Genomic DNA, 14265 nt, shown 5'->3' on the forward strand with positions numbered 1-14265 from the left:
CGCTAAGACCCGCCTCTTGGCTCTGATTGGTTGTTTTTGTTAGGAAGTGATGCATTTCTTCATGGCAGTAGTAGCTCAGGGAGGAGGTGAAGGAGATTGATTCAGATTATTTGTCTCATATTTCACTTTCACAACATAGTGACAGCTTTAGTAAAAAGGGAGAAAAAAATTTTTAAATAAAAGTTTCATATTGTAGCTTTAAGTGTCTTAGCCCCTGTTTTTCATTGGCTATAAACAACACTTTTGCTGTTGGATCAGTAAATGTTCAACTGGGTCCAGATCCGCCTCTAAAAATTCAAACATGTCAGGTCAGTTCCACTTTTCCACTTCCAGTCTTCACCCCATTTAACACAAGAGTTTCAGACTTTCCCCGACTTGCAATCGGGAGCAAAATCAGACAAAAAGTTGTGTGATACGTCCACAGATTCAGAAACTTGCAGCTGTAGACACAAACGGTCAGAGGTGGGCAGAGTACCCAAAACCTGTCCTGAAGTAAGGTCAGCACTACTTCAACATATTTTTACTCAAGTAAAAAGTAGCCATCCAAGAAGTTAATCAAATAAGAGTAAAAAAGGTATTTGGTAAAAAGTCTACTCAAGTACAGAGTAACTGATCCAATTATCAACCATTTAATATTTAAAAATTACAAAATCAGACAGACCAAAATATAAAGTAGAAATTTTGGACGAAAATGACAAAACAACAAAAACAAGCAACAGACATTTTTCCAAATTAGTTTCTTTCAATAAAAACTCATGAAACTTTAAGAACTGCAAGTGTGTTTTTAGTTAAAACTTTGTTTGTTTGTCATTCAGTGGGATTTTACTCAACTGAGATAATAAAATTACTCAAGTAAAAAACAGAGTAGTAAAAAAAAAACCTCCTAAAAGTAAATCTTATCAAGTAAATGTAACTAGTCACTACTTTCTCCACACTTTTCAGATTTCCTGTTTGCATGCATCAATAATTCCCCGTCACACTGACGTTTATATATTTAATGTCCTGGGGAAGGATGCATAATGGCTTATGCTGTATGCCTTAAACATCATATCTGGACATTATATCCTCATAATTACTTTTCAAAAAATAAGATGAAATTCTATATTCCGAGTGACTCAAGTCAGCATCTAGATCAGTTCAGGAGCTTTTTACTTTGCCGTATTAGCAGAAGCATGTATGCATTACTTAAGTGTTCACCCATTGTTTCCACATGGTGGCATTAATGTTTTCATCAGCTTGTGCAGGCCGTCCATCTGGTTCCCCGGCTCTGAATTTGTGGCCCCGAGCGCAGCGAAAGCTCTCCGTTCTCAGAAGCAAAGTGTACAGACAGCTGTGCATTGGTTATCGATTTTTGTCAATGAGGCAGTTGTGAAGCTAAATCCATTGTGCTGTAATGCAGAGTAAGGACTTCAGCAGAATTATGTAACCAAGTTAAACGTTTTATCCATCGCTAAAGCAGGGAAACTGATTCGAAAGGTCATATGTGATTTTAGAGGATCATCCTCAAGCAGCATCTAACCTAAAAAAACTGTTTCCTGTAATCACTAACCGCATAAAACATCCACTCAGCACCAAACAGGCAATACGGAGGTTTATTCCCGGTTCAATTAGTTAAAATGCAAACCCAAACTGTGATTCATTGGCTATAAATAGCTCACCAATTCTCCAAATGGAGCAAACGCTAAAACACACGAGTACAGAACTGTTTAAAAGGACCAAAGTCAATTTAAATAAAGTGAGTTTTTAATACTTGTATGTATAAAACTGACACATTTTCCACTTTACCCGTTTTATTATGTGTGAAATCCAGAGTTAGACGACCTCACCAATTAAAACAAACTTTCACAACAAAATGACTAAAGTTAAGGACAATAATTTTATTTGATCCATATTAATGAAAATTCAAACATAAAGTTGGACTTCAGGATTGATGAGACAGGAATATCACAGGAGAACAGGAAGGTCAGTGAGAAGGCTCTGAAAAAGGGAAAAACCATCAGGGTCAATTTTATTCATTAGCCAGGAATGAGAAATGTGCATAGAACCAATAAGTTAATCTAGAAATAAACCAAACAACTACAGATGTGTCAATGGTGACCTGTAACATGGCCCAGTAACATGAATAAAATACTAATTGAAATACTTTATAGAAATTATTTTTAGTACTTTTCCACAAAATTCAATCGCTTGTTAAAAACTTGCAAAAATATTTATGAAAAATGTGAATTAGTCTGAAGTAGACAGACAAGTTTAAAGGGAAATAAAACAACATTGTTACAACAGGCTGATAGTTTTTTATCATTACTGACAAATAAACCCATTTCAAAGAACCTCTAAAATATTAAACTTGATTCTGATGATGGAAAAACAAACTGTTGAGGAAAATGTGGGTCAATTGCATCTAATAGCTTGATCACAATATTTAAGAATATCAAAATTACATGTCCAAAAACAGAAAATACACTAATTTTAAATATTAAATTCTTATTCAAAACATAGTTGAGTAACTATGTTTATTGAGTAATGATCAATAAACAGATGTTTTTAGATTTTATCCAGATTTTATTGTAAATGTATCATTACTGAAATATTACTGTAATTGATGCCAGATCATTTCTATAGTTTTATGTTTTCTGTGCCTGTAATGTATTTGGTGACACCAGCCTGATGTAGCATGAGAAAGTTTAGAAGGTAAAGAGGTGCTGCAGTGTTAAAGTTATTAAAAAAACTACTAACAAGCTGTTTCAGTGTCTCAATATCAAGCAGATATTAAATCATTGTTGGGATGAAAATAATAAAAGTAACTTTTTTTAAAGAATAGCTGGATAAACTACTTGCTACGTTTGGTCTATATTTGCTATGAAGCCAAAACTGAATGACAGCAACAGGTTATTATTTATTTATCTCAAGCCCCATCACTAGTGCAACTTCCACCAAAATTATAGTTTGTTCACCGAACTGTTGGCCTTATTATTTTTTTAAAGTCTTCTTTAGAGACATAGAGAAAACCAGAGAGAACTGGGAGGCAAACTAGGAACTCATTATGTCCAAATAGAGATGATTTTAGGGATTTAGTGCTCTGATGAAATCTCATTTTGTAATTTAGAACAAGAAAATCTTTTTAGTTTAGAATTCATCTGCACAGAAGTAGTGAAAACCTGCACTCACATATCATCATATTGCTTTAAACTAACTATATACATCATAAGTTAAAATATATGAATGAACTTACTGTCCTTCACTGCCGCGTCCTTCTTCTTCCCTAAAATAGAGAAAAATCAAAGACATATTAATCACATGGCTGCACAGTGGCGCAGTTGGTAGAGCTGTTGCCTTGCAGCAAGAAGGTTCTGGGTTCGATTCCCGGCCTGGGGTCTTTCTGCATGGAGTTTGCATGTTCTCCCTGTGCATGTGTGGGTTTTCTCCGGGTACTCCGGTTTCCTCCCACAGTCCAAAAATATGACTGTCAGGTTAACTGGCCTCTCCAAATTGTCCCTAGGTGTGAGTGTGTGTGTGTGCATGGTTGTTTGTCCTGTGTGTCTCTGTGTTGCCCTGCGACAGACTGGTGACCTGTCCAGGGTGACCCCGCCTCTCGCCCGAAACGTTAGCTGGAGATGGGCACCAGTAACCCTCCCGACCCCACTGAGGGACAAGGGTGTAAAGAAAATGGATGGATGGATATTAATCACACTGATACACATATCTAAGATATTATCCACAGACTGCGAAACATTTAAGCTACATATCTGAAAAGCACGATGATAAATGTTTACAAATCAACTGTATCCTACTTCACACAGCATATCTCTAGTTCATAATATGTCTTGCCCTTCAACTTACCCCCGTAGGAAATTCTGTAATAAAGGAGGGTCATTACGCCAAATCCAATAACTACGTCCCTGTACGGCCCCATGAAGTAAGGGCCCACTTCGGACCACCATCTCCTAACGGCACGCACAGGCATCTGTGGGGGAAAAAACAATACAACTCACTAAACTTGACTCACATTTGTAATAAATCTAAACAACAAAAAATACAAAAAATTGGCTTGCGTGCCTCCTAAGTTATGCTGAGATATTTTATTACTTCGTTTTCTTGAAGAAAGTATTTATAACTATTGTTACATTTAACATAGAGCCAGCTGATAAACTCAAGAGAGCTGCCATGTCGCTTAGAAACGATGGAGGAAGACAACGTTTAGAAAGGACCACTGTTTCTGTGCCAACTGTGAAGCTACAAAATGCTACCAACTCCCATCTTCTACCAAGTCATTTTAAATGCAACATTAACCGTCCGAGAAAGACTTAGTGATTGATAAGCAAAGATGAGACTATTTAATCTCAATTTCATTTGAAAATATCGATTCGCTAATGAATAAACTGCTCTGCCATCACAGGCTAACCCCAGCTTTAGCATTAAGCTAACCTGCTAGCTACGTATAGCTGCAAGAACAGTCCTTTCAAACATGAAATATAGCGACTTATTCGTTTAAGATGAATAAATTAAGTCGGCATGTGTTACACGGACATCACCATAATATATCAGAAATGTAATATGCAAATAAATACTCACATTTCAGTTTGTCGCGCTGCAGTAGAAGGTCAAACGGCCGCGTTAGCTAGACGTCAAAGTCGAGAAACTTCTTCTCCTTTCAAGCTGTGAGGTGCTGCAGTTCCATTTTGGTTAGTAGCGCCCCCTAATGGTTAAATAGAACTGATTACTGTGTCGTGAGCTGTTGGCTCCACCTTGTGGATAATTATTAAAACAAGGGGTTTAGAGCTAGTATTTGGTCACTTATCTTTGATTTCCAAAAACATTGTGACTTTGCCTAATTTAAATAGTATAAATATCATTAAAATGTTGCATAGTTTTCGAGTAATATAAAAGATGAACACAAAATAAGAACATTCCAGTGAGGTACAATATGCCAAATTACTTTATTTCAGAGTGAAAGTCACTCAGACTCATTTCACACAGAGTGAAATGTGTGAAACATTTATTTACTTAACTGATTATTATGGACTACAGCTTGTGAAGATACGAAATTTAGTGTCTAAAGAAAAAATAATAATATCACAGATTTAAAAAGTATTTGTGGGACAGAATTTTAACATTAACATATTAAATATCTTTGAAATAAGAGAAAACTGTCTTATAAGTATTTTTTATGCAAGATATATGATCTTATTTAAAGTAAATAATTGTGTAAGATTCACAAAAAAATGTTTTTTTCCACTGGCAGATTATTTCACTTATAACTAATACCTTTATTTTGTTTTTTATTCAATATTAAGATATTAAGGACTTATTAACTTAAATAAAAGCTCATATTTTTTGCTGAATGTTACTTGTAAATTAGTTTTGTCTCATTTCAAGTGTACTAAGATATTTGCACTAGAAACTAGACCAAAATTACTTGGTGAGATTTTGTGTTTTTGCAGTCATAGCATAAAATCTCTGCATTCAAAATCCCTTTTCATTAGCCACAGGCAGCAATGTGATTTTATGAGAACAGACAATTGCATTTCCATTAACTGTAAGTCATAACCAATCAAATAAAGCCTAAAAACACCAGAAATATATTCCTATGCATCAAATTACAGAAATAATTACGTTTTTCAGTGAGAATCTAATTTATTGACATGACTTTGCGCTAATCGCAGCCAATCTGCCCCACAGTAACTGTCCTTTTTTTCGAGCTCATTAACTCACAGTTTAACTTCATTAAATCACTTCTTCTTTTATTCAGTTTTTCCCGTTAGCCGAAGCTCCCAGTTTACAGCTGCTGCCCGACATGCAGACTCTCTGCTGGCTCTGCCTGCTCACCATAGCGAAGGAGTAAATAAAACTCTGGCACAGCGCTCAAGGGTAAATGTGACACTATGTAACAACACAGATGCTTAAAGCAGCCTTGTGTTTTCAGGTGGAAGGGAATTTAAATAAAAAAGACGTACAAAACATTAATATATAATTTTACAATTCAAACTACTGGATTTTCTTAGAAACATTTGTTGTGAATTGGCAGTAGATACATGAACTGAGCTGAATCGAACAGAAGCTTAGAAATAATTCACATTGGATTTTATTCTTTCAATTTTAAAGGAATCTGAAGTGATTTCTCATAAATGCTTCAAAGCCAATGACTTTACCAGTTTCCCTATTTTCAACTTGTTCATCATTTCTGCCTTTCTAAAGAAGAAATTCACAGAAAATGAAGTGACACTTCTGTTTTTTTCAAAGACTGCACTGCAAAAACAGAAAATCCTACCAGGTCAAATATCTTATTACACTTGAATTAAGACAAAACTGACTCACAAGTAACTTTTCAGTATGAAATAGTAGCTTGTTTAAGGCAATAATTATTTAATATTGATTTAGAAAATACTAGTCCCACTGCCATATTTTGAAAAAAATACTTTTTGTTAATCAATATTAAGGAATTTCTTGACTTAAACAACCTCCTATATCTTGCTGAAAAGTTACTTGTAAGTTAATTTTGTCTTAATTCAAGTGCGATAAGTTACTTGATCAGATTTTGTGTTTTTGCAGTGTTTTTTTTTCCCGGGTTATGAATCTGATCTGAGAGCTGTGCAGTGCAGTGCAGTGATTTGGACCTGCAGCAGGAAAGGTGGGACTTTCCTCTGCAGCTCCAATGGGCAGCAGGCGCCGCGCTCAGCCATGAGCGCCTGAAGGCCACGCCGCGTTCGCAGGCATTCGTGAATGTGTCAGCTGAGGAGGAGAACAGCTGAGCGAACCGTCTCCTCTCTCAGATGCTGTAATATTCTGCTGCCGCGCTCCAGGTATGTTGAAGAGCAGGTCATCTATTTCTGTACGCTCACACCGACTGAAGCTGGGTTTGAGAAACTGTTGAGCTCTTTGGTGGAGAGTTTGCATGTGTGTGCTTGTATGAGTGTGTCTGCGGTAAAACCAGGGTGTGTGCTCGAGCTTCAGATGCGTTCCTGACATGACCAATCAAGCAGTCGACTCTCTGGAAATGTTCAGATCTGACTTTGCTGCTGTGTTTCTTCTGTTTCCAGAAGTTTGCTGAAGTTCCGGCAGCATGGCTTCGGGGTCGGAGGGAGACGATGGAGGCATTTCCCTGGACATCGACGATGTCCACATGCTCCTCCAAGGTCAGGCTATTTCTGCTCTGCTGTGGATGTTGACGTGATGTTGGGCCATAGTGGAAATAAGTGATAAAAATTACAACGTAAGATAAAAAGTCTTGTTAGATTTTCTGGTTTGTGCCAAGAGTTTAGTTTTAATTTCTCTTTAGTCTTTTGCTTTCTGTTTGTCATGTGATAAGATTAACATATATTTGGTAATTCAGGAAAATACACTGTAATTCCAGAAGTGAAAAAAAACTAAACCTGCATATTGCACTGCAAAAACACAAAATCTTACCAAGTGTTTTTGCCAGTGCAGATGTCTCAGTGCACTTGAAATAAAACAAAACTAACTTACACAAAACTTTTCAGCAGGATGTAGGAGCTTATTTTACATAAATAATTACTGAATTTTGATTTAGTTCCACTGCCACATTTTTTTCACCTTCAAAACAGGAAAATGTTTTGTTTTCTACATTTTTCAGCTTATTTTGAGAATGGTATTTTTTGCAGTGCGGGGACAGAATAATTTTCCTTTTTATTTTCATTATTTAACCAATAGTCTATTTAAAATACTGCTACACAATAAACTTAACTTGACTAAAATCTAATACAATAAACACATCTATACTGTTAAACACAGTGTCTTGACAAATATTTTTATTTTTTTTGCTTTTTTGTTTCACCTCGATGCTTCAGATCAAAAACATTTTAAAATTAGTCAAATTTCACCAGAGGATAAATAAAACGCAGTTTTTCTAATACCATAAATGAAAAACAACATCCAAACCAACCTGGCCCTGTGTGAAAATATGATTTATGAAATAACTGTTCATTTATTTGATTCTCCATGTCAAGAGGAACCAGATCAGAAATTACACTGCAAAAACACAAAAGTAGTTTTATCTAGTTTCTAATGCAAATAACTTAGTGCACATGAAATAAGACAAAAACTAACTTAAAAGTAAGTTTTCAGCAAGAAATATAAGATTGTTTTAAGTAAACATAATTGTACAAATAAGAGTGGGTCAAACTTCTCTTAAGATCAAAATTGTTTTTATGACTTTTTCCCTTAACCCTTTCATGCATAGTGGTCATTACAGTGGACAGTTATCTAAAAGCCATTATTTTATGTTATAAATGCACACAGACCACTGAAGTGGACACTAAGGCATTATAAAATACACTATCAACTACTGGCCATCAGCTGCAAATGCAAGAAATTATTTTTGTTAAATCCAATATGGCCGACAGACAAAAAAGCCCGGGCCCTCCTTCTACTGTAGGCGACTCTCGCAGGTAAAAAATAATATTGTGACATCAGATAACCTCTAAAGAACAACACTACTGATGTGTTTTTAAATAACAACTTTGTATTTGGAGAAAATTACAATTGATCACCTAAAACAAAAAAAACAAAAAAAAAATTCCTACCTTTTTGTATGCCTTAAGTAAATAAAAAAATGGAAAAAAAACATCATATTAACAAAAAGGATCATAATTCATGCATGAAAAGGTTCATAAATGAAATAATCATTTGAAAACGTATTTTTATATTTACTCTAATTTGTCTGATATTTAAAGGCTGCACAGTGGCGCAGTTGGTAGAGCTGTTGCCTTGCAGCAAGAAGGTTCTGGGTTCAATTCCCAGCCCCAGTCTTTGTGCATGGAGTCTCCATGTTCTCCCTGTGCATGGTGGGTTTTCTCCAGGTACTCCAGTTTCCTCCCACAGTCCAAAAACATGACTGTCAGGTTAATTGGCCTCTCCAAATTGCCCCTAGGTGTGAGTGTGTGTGTGCATGGTTGTGTGTCTCTGTGTTGCCCTGTGACAGACTGGCGACCTGTCCAGGTGACCCTGCCTCTCACCCAGAACGTTAGCTGTAGATGGGCACCAGCACCCCTTCTGACCCCATTAAGGGACAAGGGTGTAAAGAAAATGGATGGATGGATGTCTGATATTTAAATTTTATGATGTGGAAATAACCTCACAGCTAAATAAATCACGGCGGTGGAGGAGTGATGATGTGGGCTCAGGCTTATAAAAACAGTCACTCTCTTTCTAGAGGATTTCACAAAATAATGTTCCATGTTTTAAACTCAGTACAAACAAACTATAATATCATAAAAATTAAAATAAATCAGATGCAAAGAGTTTAAAGTGAACGTGTCTGAGCATGTCTAGTCGCTCATTTACAGCTTTCGTTTTTACGCAGAGGAACTTATTAGAAAAGTTCTGCCTCTCCTATTGTTTGCTCTTCAAATGCTATGTGAACAGGGCGGAGTCCAGCAATTAGCGGTATCTGCCGTGGCAGGCTCCAAAACAAATGGAAAAACTTCACATGCGATCAGATTCAGGCGCATTTTTATGAACAACAAGCAAGTTTGTGGACAGAAAGATCAAGTTTTTCTGAGAAAGATGAAATTAGAGCGACGTAGGAGTCCAGAAACATCTAATGTTTAATTTGAGCTGCAGTGTGTTTCAGTCTGCAGTGTGTGCTTAGTGACAGTGTGTGTGTGTGTTTGCGTGTGTGTGTGTGTGTGTGTGTGTGTGCGTGTGTGTGTGTGTGTGTGTGTGTGTGTGTGTGTTTGTGTGTTGTGTGTGTGTGTTGTGTGTGTGTGTGTGTGTGTGTGTGTGTGTCTGCGTGCGTGTGTGTGTGTGTGTGTGTCTTCGTCTTGGAGGCGATCCCGTCCTGCAGGCAGATCCTGCTTCTTACATTTACTTTAGTCTAATGAGGAAGCCAAACGCTGTCCAGCCGCACCAGAGGGAAAGAAGAAGAAGAAACAATTTAAACAGTTTTAAATGGATTATGTTTTATTTTTTAGTCATCATTCATGGGCAAAATTAGCTAAAGATTAAAACCATGGAGTTTAGAAAGGTGCATTTCTCTGACGTAGGTGAGTGACTGGTGTGCTTTGTACCGATTTAATCCACATCAACAGTCCAGTTTATCACTTTAAACTCTTGATTTTACTCAGGTTTGAGGGTTTTTGTGCCACAAGTGTTGAAGAAACTCACAAATTTGCAATGAGGCATAAAGTATAATGTTTGGTTCAGGATCTTTAGTAGATATTGTTGGTTTTGCAAAACTGGAAATCTCAGCACATGAGCGTATCGATCACATCATATTAATACCAGAAATCATAAAACATATGAATAATTTTCTCTTTTTTTAACAGTGGAGCATGAACAGATCCAGAAAAGGACATTTACCAACTGGATAAACGCTCAGCTTGCCAAGGTTTGTTGGAAAATCGTGATTATTTTTCTGTGTCAAGATCACAAAAAACGTTTCCAAGAGAAATCTGCAGAGTGTGTGTCACACTTGAATCCTAAAATACATTTTCTCTCTGCAATCCGTTGCTCTTTTCTGTGTTTGGATTTAAAAAAACCATGTGGAGCATGACGTCCCGTGTCAGAACAAACCAGTGCATGTCTCCTCGCTGTTCCTGATCCGTTGCTAAGCTGAACAAAGCAGCGTTTGGAGCTCGGCTCGCTGACTCACCGGTCAGAGATCAGTGAAGCAACTCGTGCCGACTCCCTTTGGACGGAGACGCCGAGCTGCTGACATGGAACCGGAGTATTAATAGAGCTCCTGTGGAGCAGAACGGGACGTAATGTGAGCCCAGACCCTTCATAACTACACGCAACACTGACTGAGCCCCTGACCTGCAGAGGTCCAGAACCTGGAAGCTGTTTCAGTCTGCACAGGTCAGACAAAAGAACCAGGAAATATTTATGTTTCAGGGTTTTGGTGCCCTTCAGGTTGAAAGTTATGCTTTCACTTTCTCTCCTTCCGTGTGGAAACAAATCAGTTTCTGTTCTCCAACACTCTAAAAGTAAATTAGTTGAACCAACTTAACTGAATTGCTTCAACAAGTAATTCAATAAAGTTTAACCAACCAAATTTATTAAGTTGAACCAACTCAATATATTCCTTTTGTTCAACTAAATAAGTTGGATAAACTTTCCAATTGAAGCAATTCAATTCAGTTGGTTCTGCTATATTCATTTTTCAGAATCTTTAAAAAGCTAAAATAACATGTCAAAACATACATTTAAAATAATTTTAATTTTAGTTGTATTTTAAGAACAATGTGAGTGACAATGTAATTTTAGATATTTTAGTTTTTTAGTTTGGAACAACTTAAACCAAGTGAGCCAAAATGGTAATCTATTTTCTTGTTGACTTAAATTGCATTTTCAAGGCAGCAGGTGAACTTTCATTTTCAACGTAAACCACCTTCAAATGTTTTACAGTGTAAGCTAAGAGTTCACTGCCCTTACTGGTCCAGTATGTCTTCATTTAACCCTTTCAGAGACGTTCACCCTCCTACGTGTCAGACTTATTTTCGGACCTCAGAGATGGATCACGGCTTCTGGACCTGCTGGAAGTGATGAGCGGTCAGTCGATGGTGAGGAATGGACTCCAAACGCCTCCAAAATACAACATGAGTTCAGAGCTAATGCTACAAGAAGCTGAAGCTGCTCATTTGTTTTTCCAGAAAAGACAAAGAGGTCGAGGAGTTTTCCAGCAGAGGGCCAACGTTGAGACGGCTCTGGACTTTCTCAAGAAAAAATCTGTAAGTTTATTTAAATTTCACAAAAACATTGGAACACAACAATTCAGAGAAGTGATTGATGGCGTTAGCAGAACAGATGTGCAGGGGCGTGTCTAGATTTTTTTCTTTCAGGGGGCCCAGCAGGGGGTGAACTGTAGAAAGGTGGTAAAGTAAAATTGTAATTTCTTTTAAATGCAATGCAGTTTTAAAATGCAATAAACAGTGGGCCAAAATTTGAATAATTATTTACCCAAACAAAAGCAGGGGTATATAAGATTTATTTTCTTCACACTGCTCCTTTTAATTCAAAACATTTGTTTATGTCAACATGTAATATGTTAATTTTAAATTGTAAAAGAATGAGACGTGGATCTTTTTTAGCATGCGAAATAGATTTGTTCATTATTATGGCTTAGGTTTAGCGCTAATCTTAGCTTAGCATAGCATAGCAGTACAAGGTTTCCCCCAGAAAACTTGCTAAGCCCGGTGGTTGGTTGCTAGGTCATGTTTTTGAGTTAAAAATGTTTAAAGTTGACAGGAAATTTGAAAATATCACTTGATAATGATGTGTTATTGAAAGATTGGAAAATTAATACCTGAACACCAACTATAAAGCATTTTAAGAAGACTAAAATAAATTAGCAAAATAAATAAGCAATGGTGGGGGCATAAAAAAAGCCTGGTGGCCCGCCAGGCTTATAATACACTGGGGAAACCTTGCTGTATACAACTCCATTTTTAGCATCTTTATGCTAACTATATTCAACTAATAATCTAAAAGTCAAAATTATTCAACCATCATACACTATAAATTGTAAACAACTGTTTAATTACTCACTTTCCTTCTTTATTAAGAATTTTTTTGTGGAGTAAACTGGAGCTGCTTTTTAAAATTATTATTATTAAATATTATAAACATTGACCTGCCAATGGGAATAGAGGTTGAAGTTAGCCACTTTGCTAAAACGTCATGTATTTAAAATAATTTTAAAAAATGCTAATGACAACAAAAAGAGCATTTCTGGTATCTGCTAACATGAAAATGCAAATTTATGCACGATATGAACAAAGTGAGCCAAACAGATTTCAACCGCATAAACTTCACTTTAAGATAAAACAAATAAAAGTTAAGGATAACCGTCATGCTAAGTAGAATCGTTTTGCGTTTAGATCAAGCTGGTGAACATAAACATCCCAGACATCACAGACGGACGTCCATCCATCATCCTTGGCCTTGTTTGGACCATCATCCTCCGCTGCCACGTGAGCAAAACGCCAGACTCTTTTAAATAGATTTTATTATTTTATTCCATTTATTCATTGGTTTCATGGCTTTTTTCCAACTTTACGTGTTTCAGATTGAGGAGTTGGCCAGTGCGTTGTCCTTCAGCTCCCGTCATTCCTCCCTGGACTCTGTGTCGAGCCTGGACTCCTGGTCCGGCAGCCCGATCCCGGTCAGCCCGGGCCCTGCTGGGCGGGTATCACCTCTGCACAGGCGCTTCCGTCTTTCTGCCAAAAAGGCCCTGCTCATGTGGGTCAGAGACCAATGCAAAAAGTAGGTCTAACACAAACACACACTTTTATTTTATGTTGCTTAGGGTCCCAAAAAGGCTTGTGCTGTAGAAGAAGTAAGATATGCTGCCACCTTCAGGATGGAGTTAAAAGTCGCTTAAACCAAATGGATTTACTTTTGCAAAACAAATATGCAATAAACTCAAAATTGTGCCTGTTGATTTTGGGTGAATTTCCACAATCGCAAAATTGTGAAAAACTGATTTACGGCTGTGATTCTGCACAGGGTTCACTGCACTGTCAACGTGAAAGACTTTAAGTCCAGCTGGAGAAGTGGGGAGGCCTTCCTGGCCATCCTGGGCTCGCTCCGACCAGAACTGGTGGATCTGTCCCGGGTCCAGACCCGAAGCAACCAGGAGAACCTGGAGGAAGCTTTTCACCTGGCGGAGAGGGAACTCCACATTCCTCGCCTCCTGGAGCCCCAAGGTACGGCTGCATCAGCCATGCTTTAATAACACTTTAAAAAACTAACTACACTGCAAAAACACAAAACTTACCAAGTATTTTTATGTAGCTTCTACTGAAAATATATTACTTCACTTGAAATAAGACAAAACTAACTTAAAACTAACTTTTCAGCAACATAAATAGAAGCTTGTTTTAATACCAGTGGAACTACTAGAATTAAAATACCTTATTAATTCTATGTCAATTTCATCAATATAGCATTTTAAAAACACCAAAGTTGGTTAAAGTTCCTCACAAGAAAATAATAATAATAATAATAATAATAATAATAATAATAATAATAATAATAATAATAATAATAATAATAATAATAATAATAAGCCAAAGCTTAAATGGAGTGTTTCCTGAATAAAACTGGTTAATTCATATGACTACAGTTTATAAATACTATAGTATTTGGCATTAGGGCCATAAATGGGGAATAAATGGAGTTAATTTCTCAGAAATATTCTAGAAAAAAAACTCTAAAATAGCAACAAAAAAAAAATTATTTTCTGAAATTAATCTCAAATTTTCTGATTTTTTCTAGAAAAAAATTCACTTTATTTCCAAGCTTTCT

General features: G+C 36.7%; 2 protein-coding genes across 2 annotated transcripts in view; one reads left to right on the forward strand and one right to left on the reverse strand.

Moving 5' to 3' along the window:
• Positions 1–1857: 1857 nt before the first annotated feature.
• Positions 1858–4685, reverse strand: atp5mj (ATP synthase membrane subunit j). Its single transcript, XM_081602354.1, has 4 exons — positions 4573–4685; positions 3841–3964; positions 3233–3262; positions 1858–1977 (listed from the first exon to the last, which is right to left on the reverse strand). The coding sequence occupies exons 2-4, from the start codon at positions 3962–3964 to the stop codon at positions 1964–1966; spliced, it is 168 nt and encodes a 55-aa protein (XP_081458480.1). The 5' UTR covers positions 4573–4685; the 3' UTR covers positions 1858–1963.
• Positions 4686–6876: 2191 nt separating this feature from the next.
• syne2a (spectrin repeat containing, nuclear envelope 2a) overlaps positions 6877–14265 on the forward strand; it is a 110649-nt gene continuing 103260 nt past the window's right edge. The window contains exons 1-7 of the mRNA XM_081602442.1: positions 6877–7133; positions 10284–10345; positions 11424–11519; positions 11610–11687; positions 12837–12929; positions 13025–13221; positions 13465–13664. Coding sequence (XP_081458568.1) covers positions 7061–7133; positions 10284–10345; positions 11424–11519; positions 11610–11687; positions 12837–12929; positions 13025–13221; positions 13465–13664 — 799 coding nt within the window. The 5' untranslated portion in view covers positions 6877–7060. The remainder of the gene's footprint in view (positions 7134–10283; positions 10346–11423; positions 11520–11609; positions 11688–12836; positions 12930–13024; positions 13222–13464; positions 13665–14265) is intronic.

Source organism: Poecilia reticulata, chromosome 21, assembly GCF_904066995.2.
Source record: "Poecilia reticulata chromosome 21, P_reticulata-male-v2, whole genome shotgun sequence".
NCBI classification, from domain to species: Eukaryota; Metazoa; Chordata; class Actinopteri; order Cyprinodontiformes; family Poeciliidae; genus Poecilia; species Poecilia reticulata.

Bases quoted from the DNA above. Each gene is read 5' to 3' on its own strand.
- atp5mj (XM_081602354.1), bottom strand. From the start codon at position 3,964: ATGCCTGTGCGTGCCGTTAGGAGATGGTGGTCCGAAGTGGGCCCTTAC. The intron at 3,263-3,840 runs GTAAGTTGAAGG...TCTCTATTTTAG, and splicing joins TTACAGAATTTCCTACGGGG to GGAAGAAGAAGGACGCGGCA.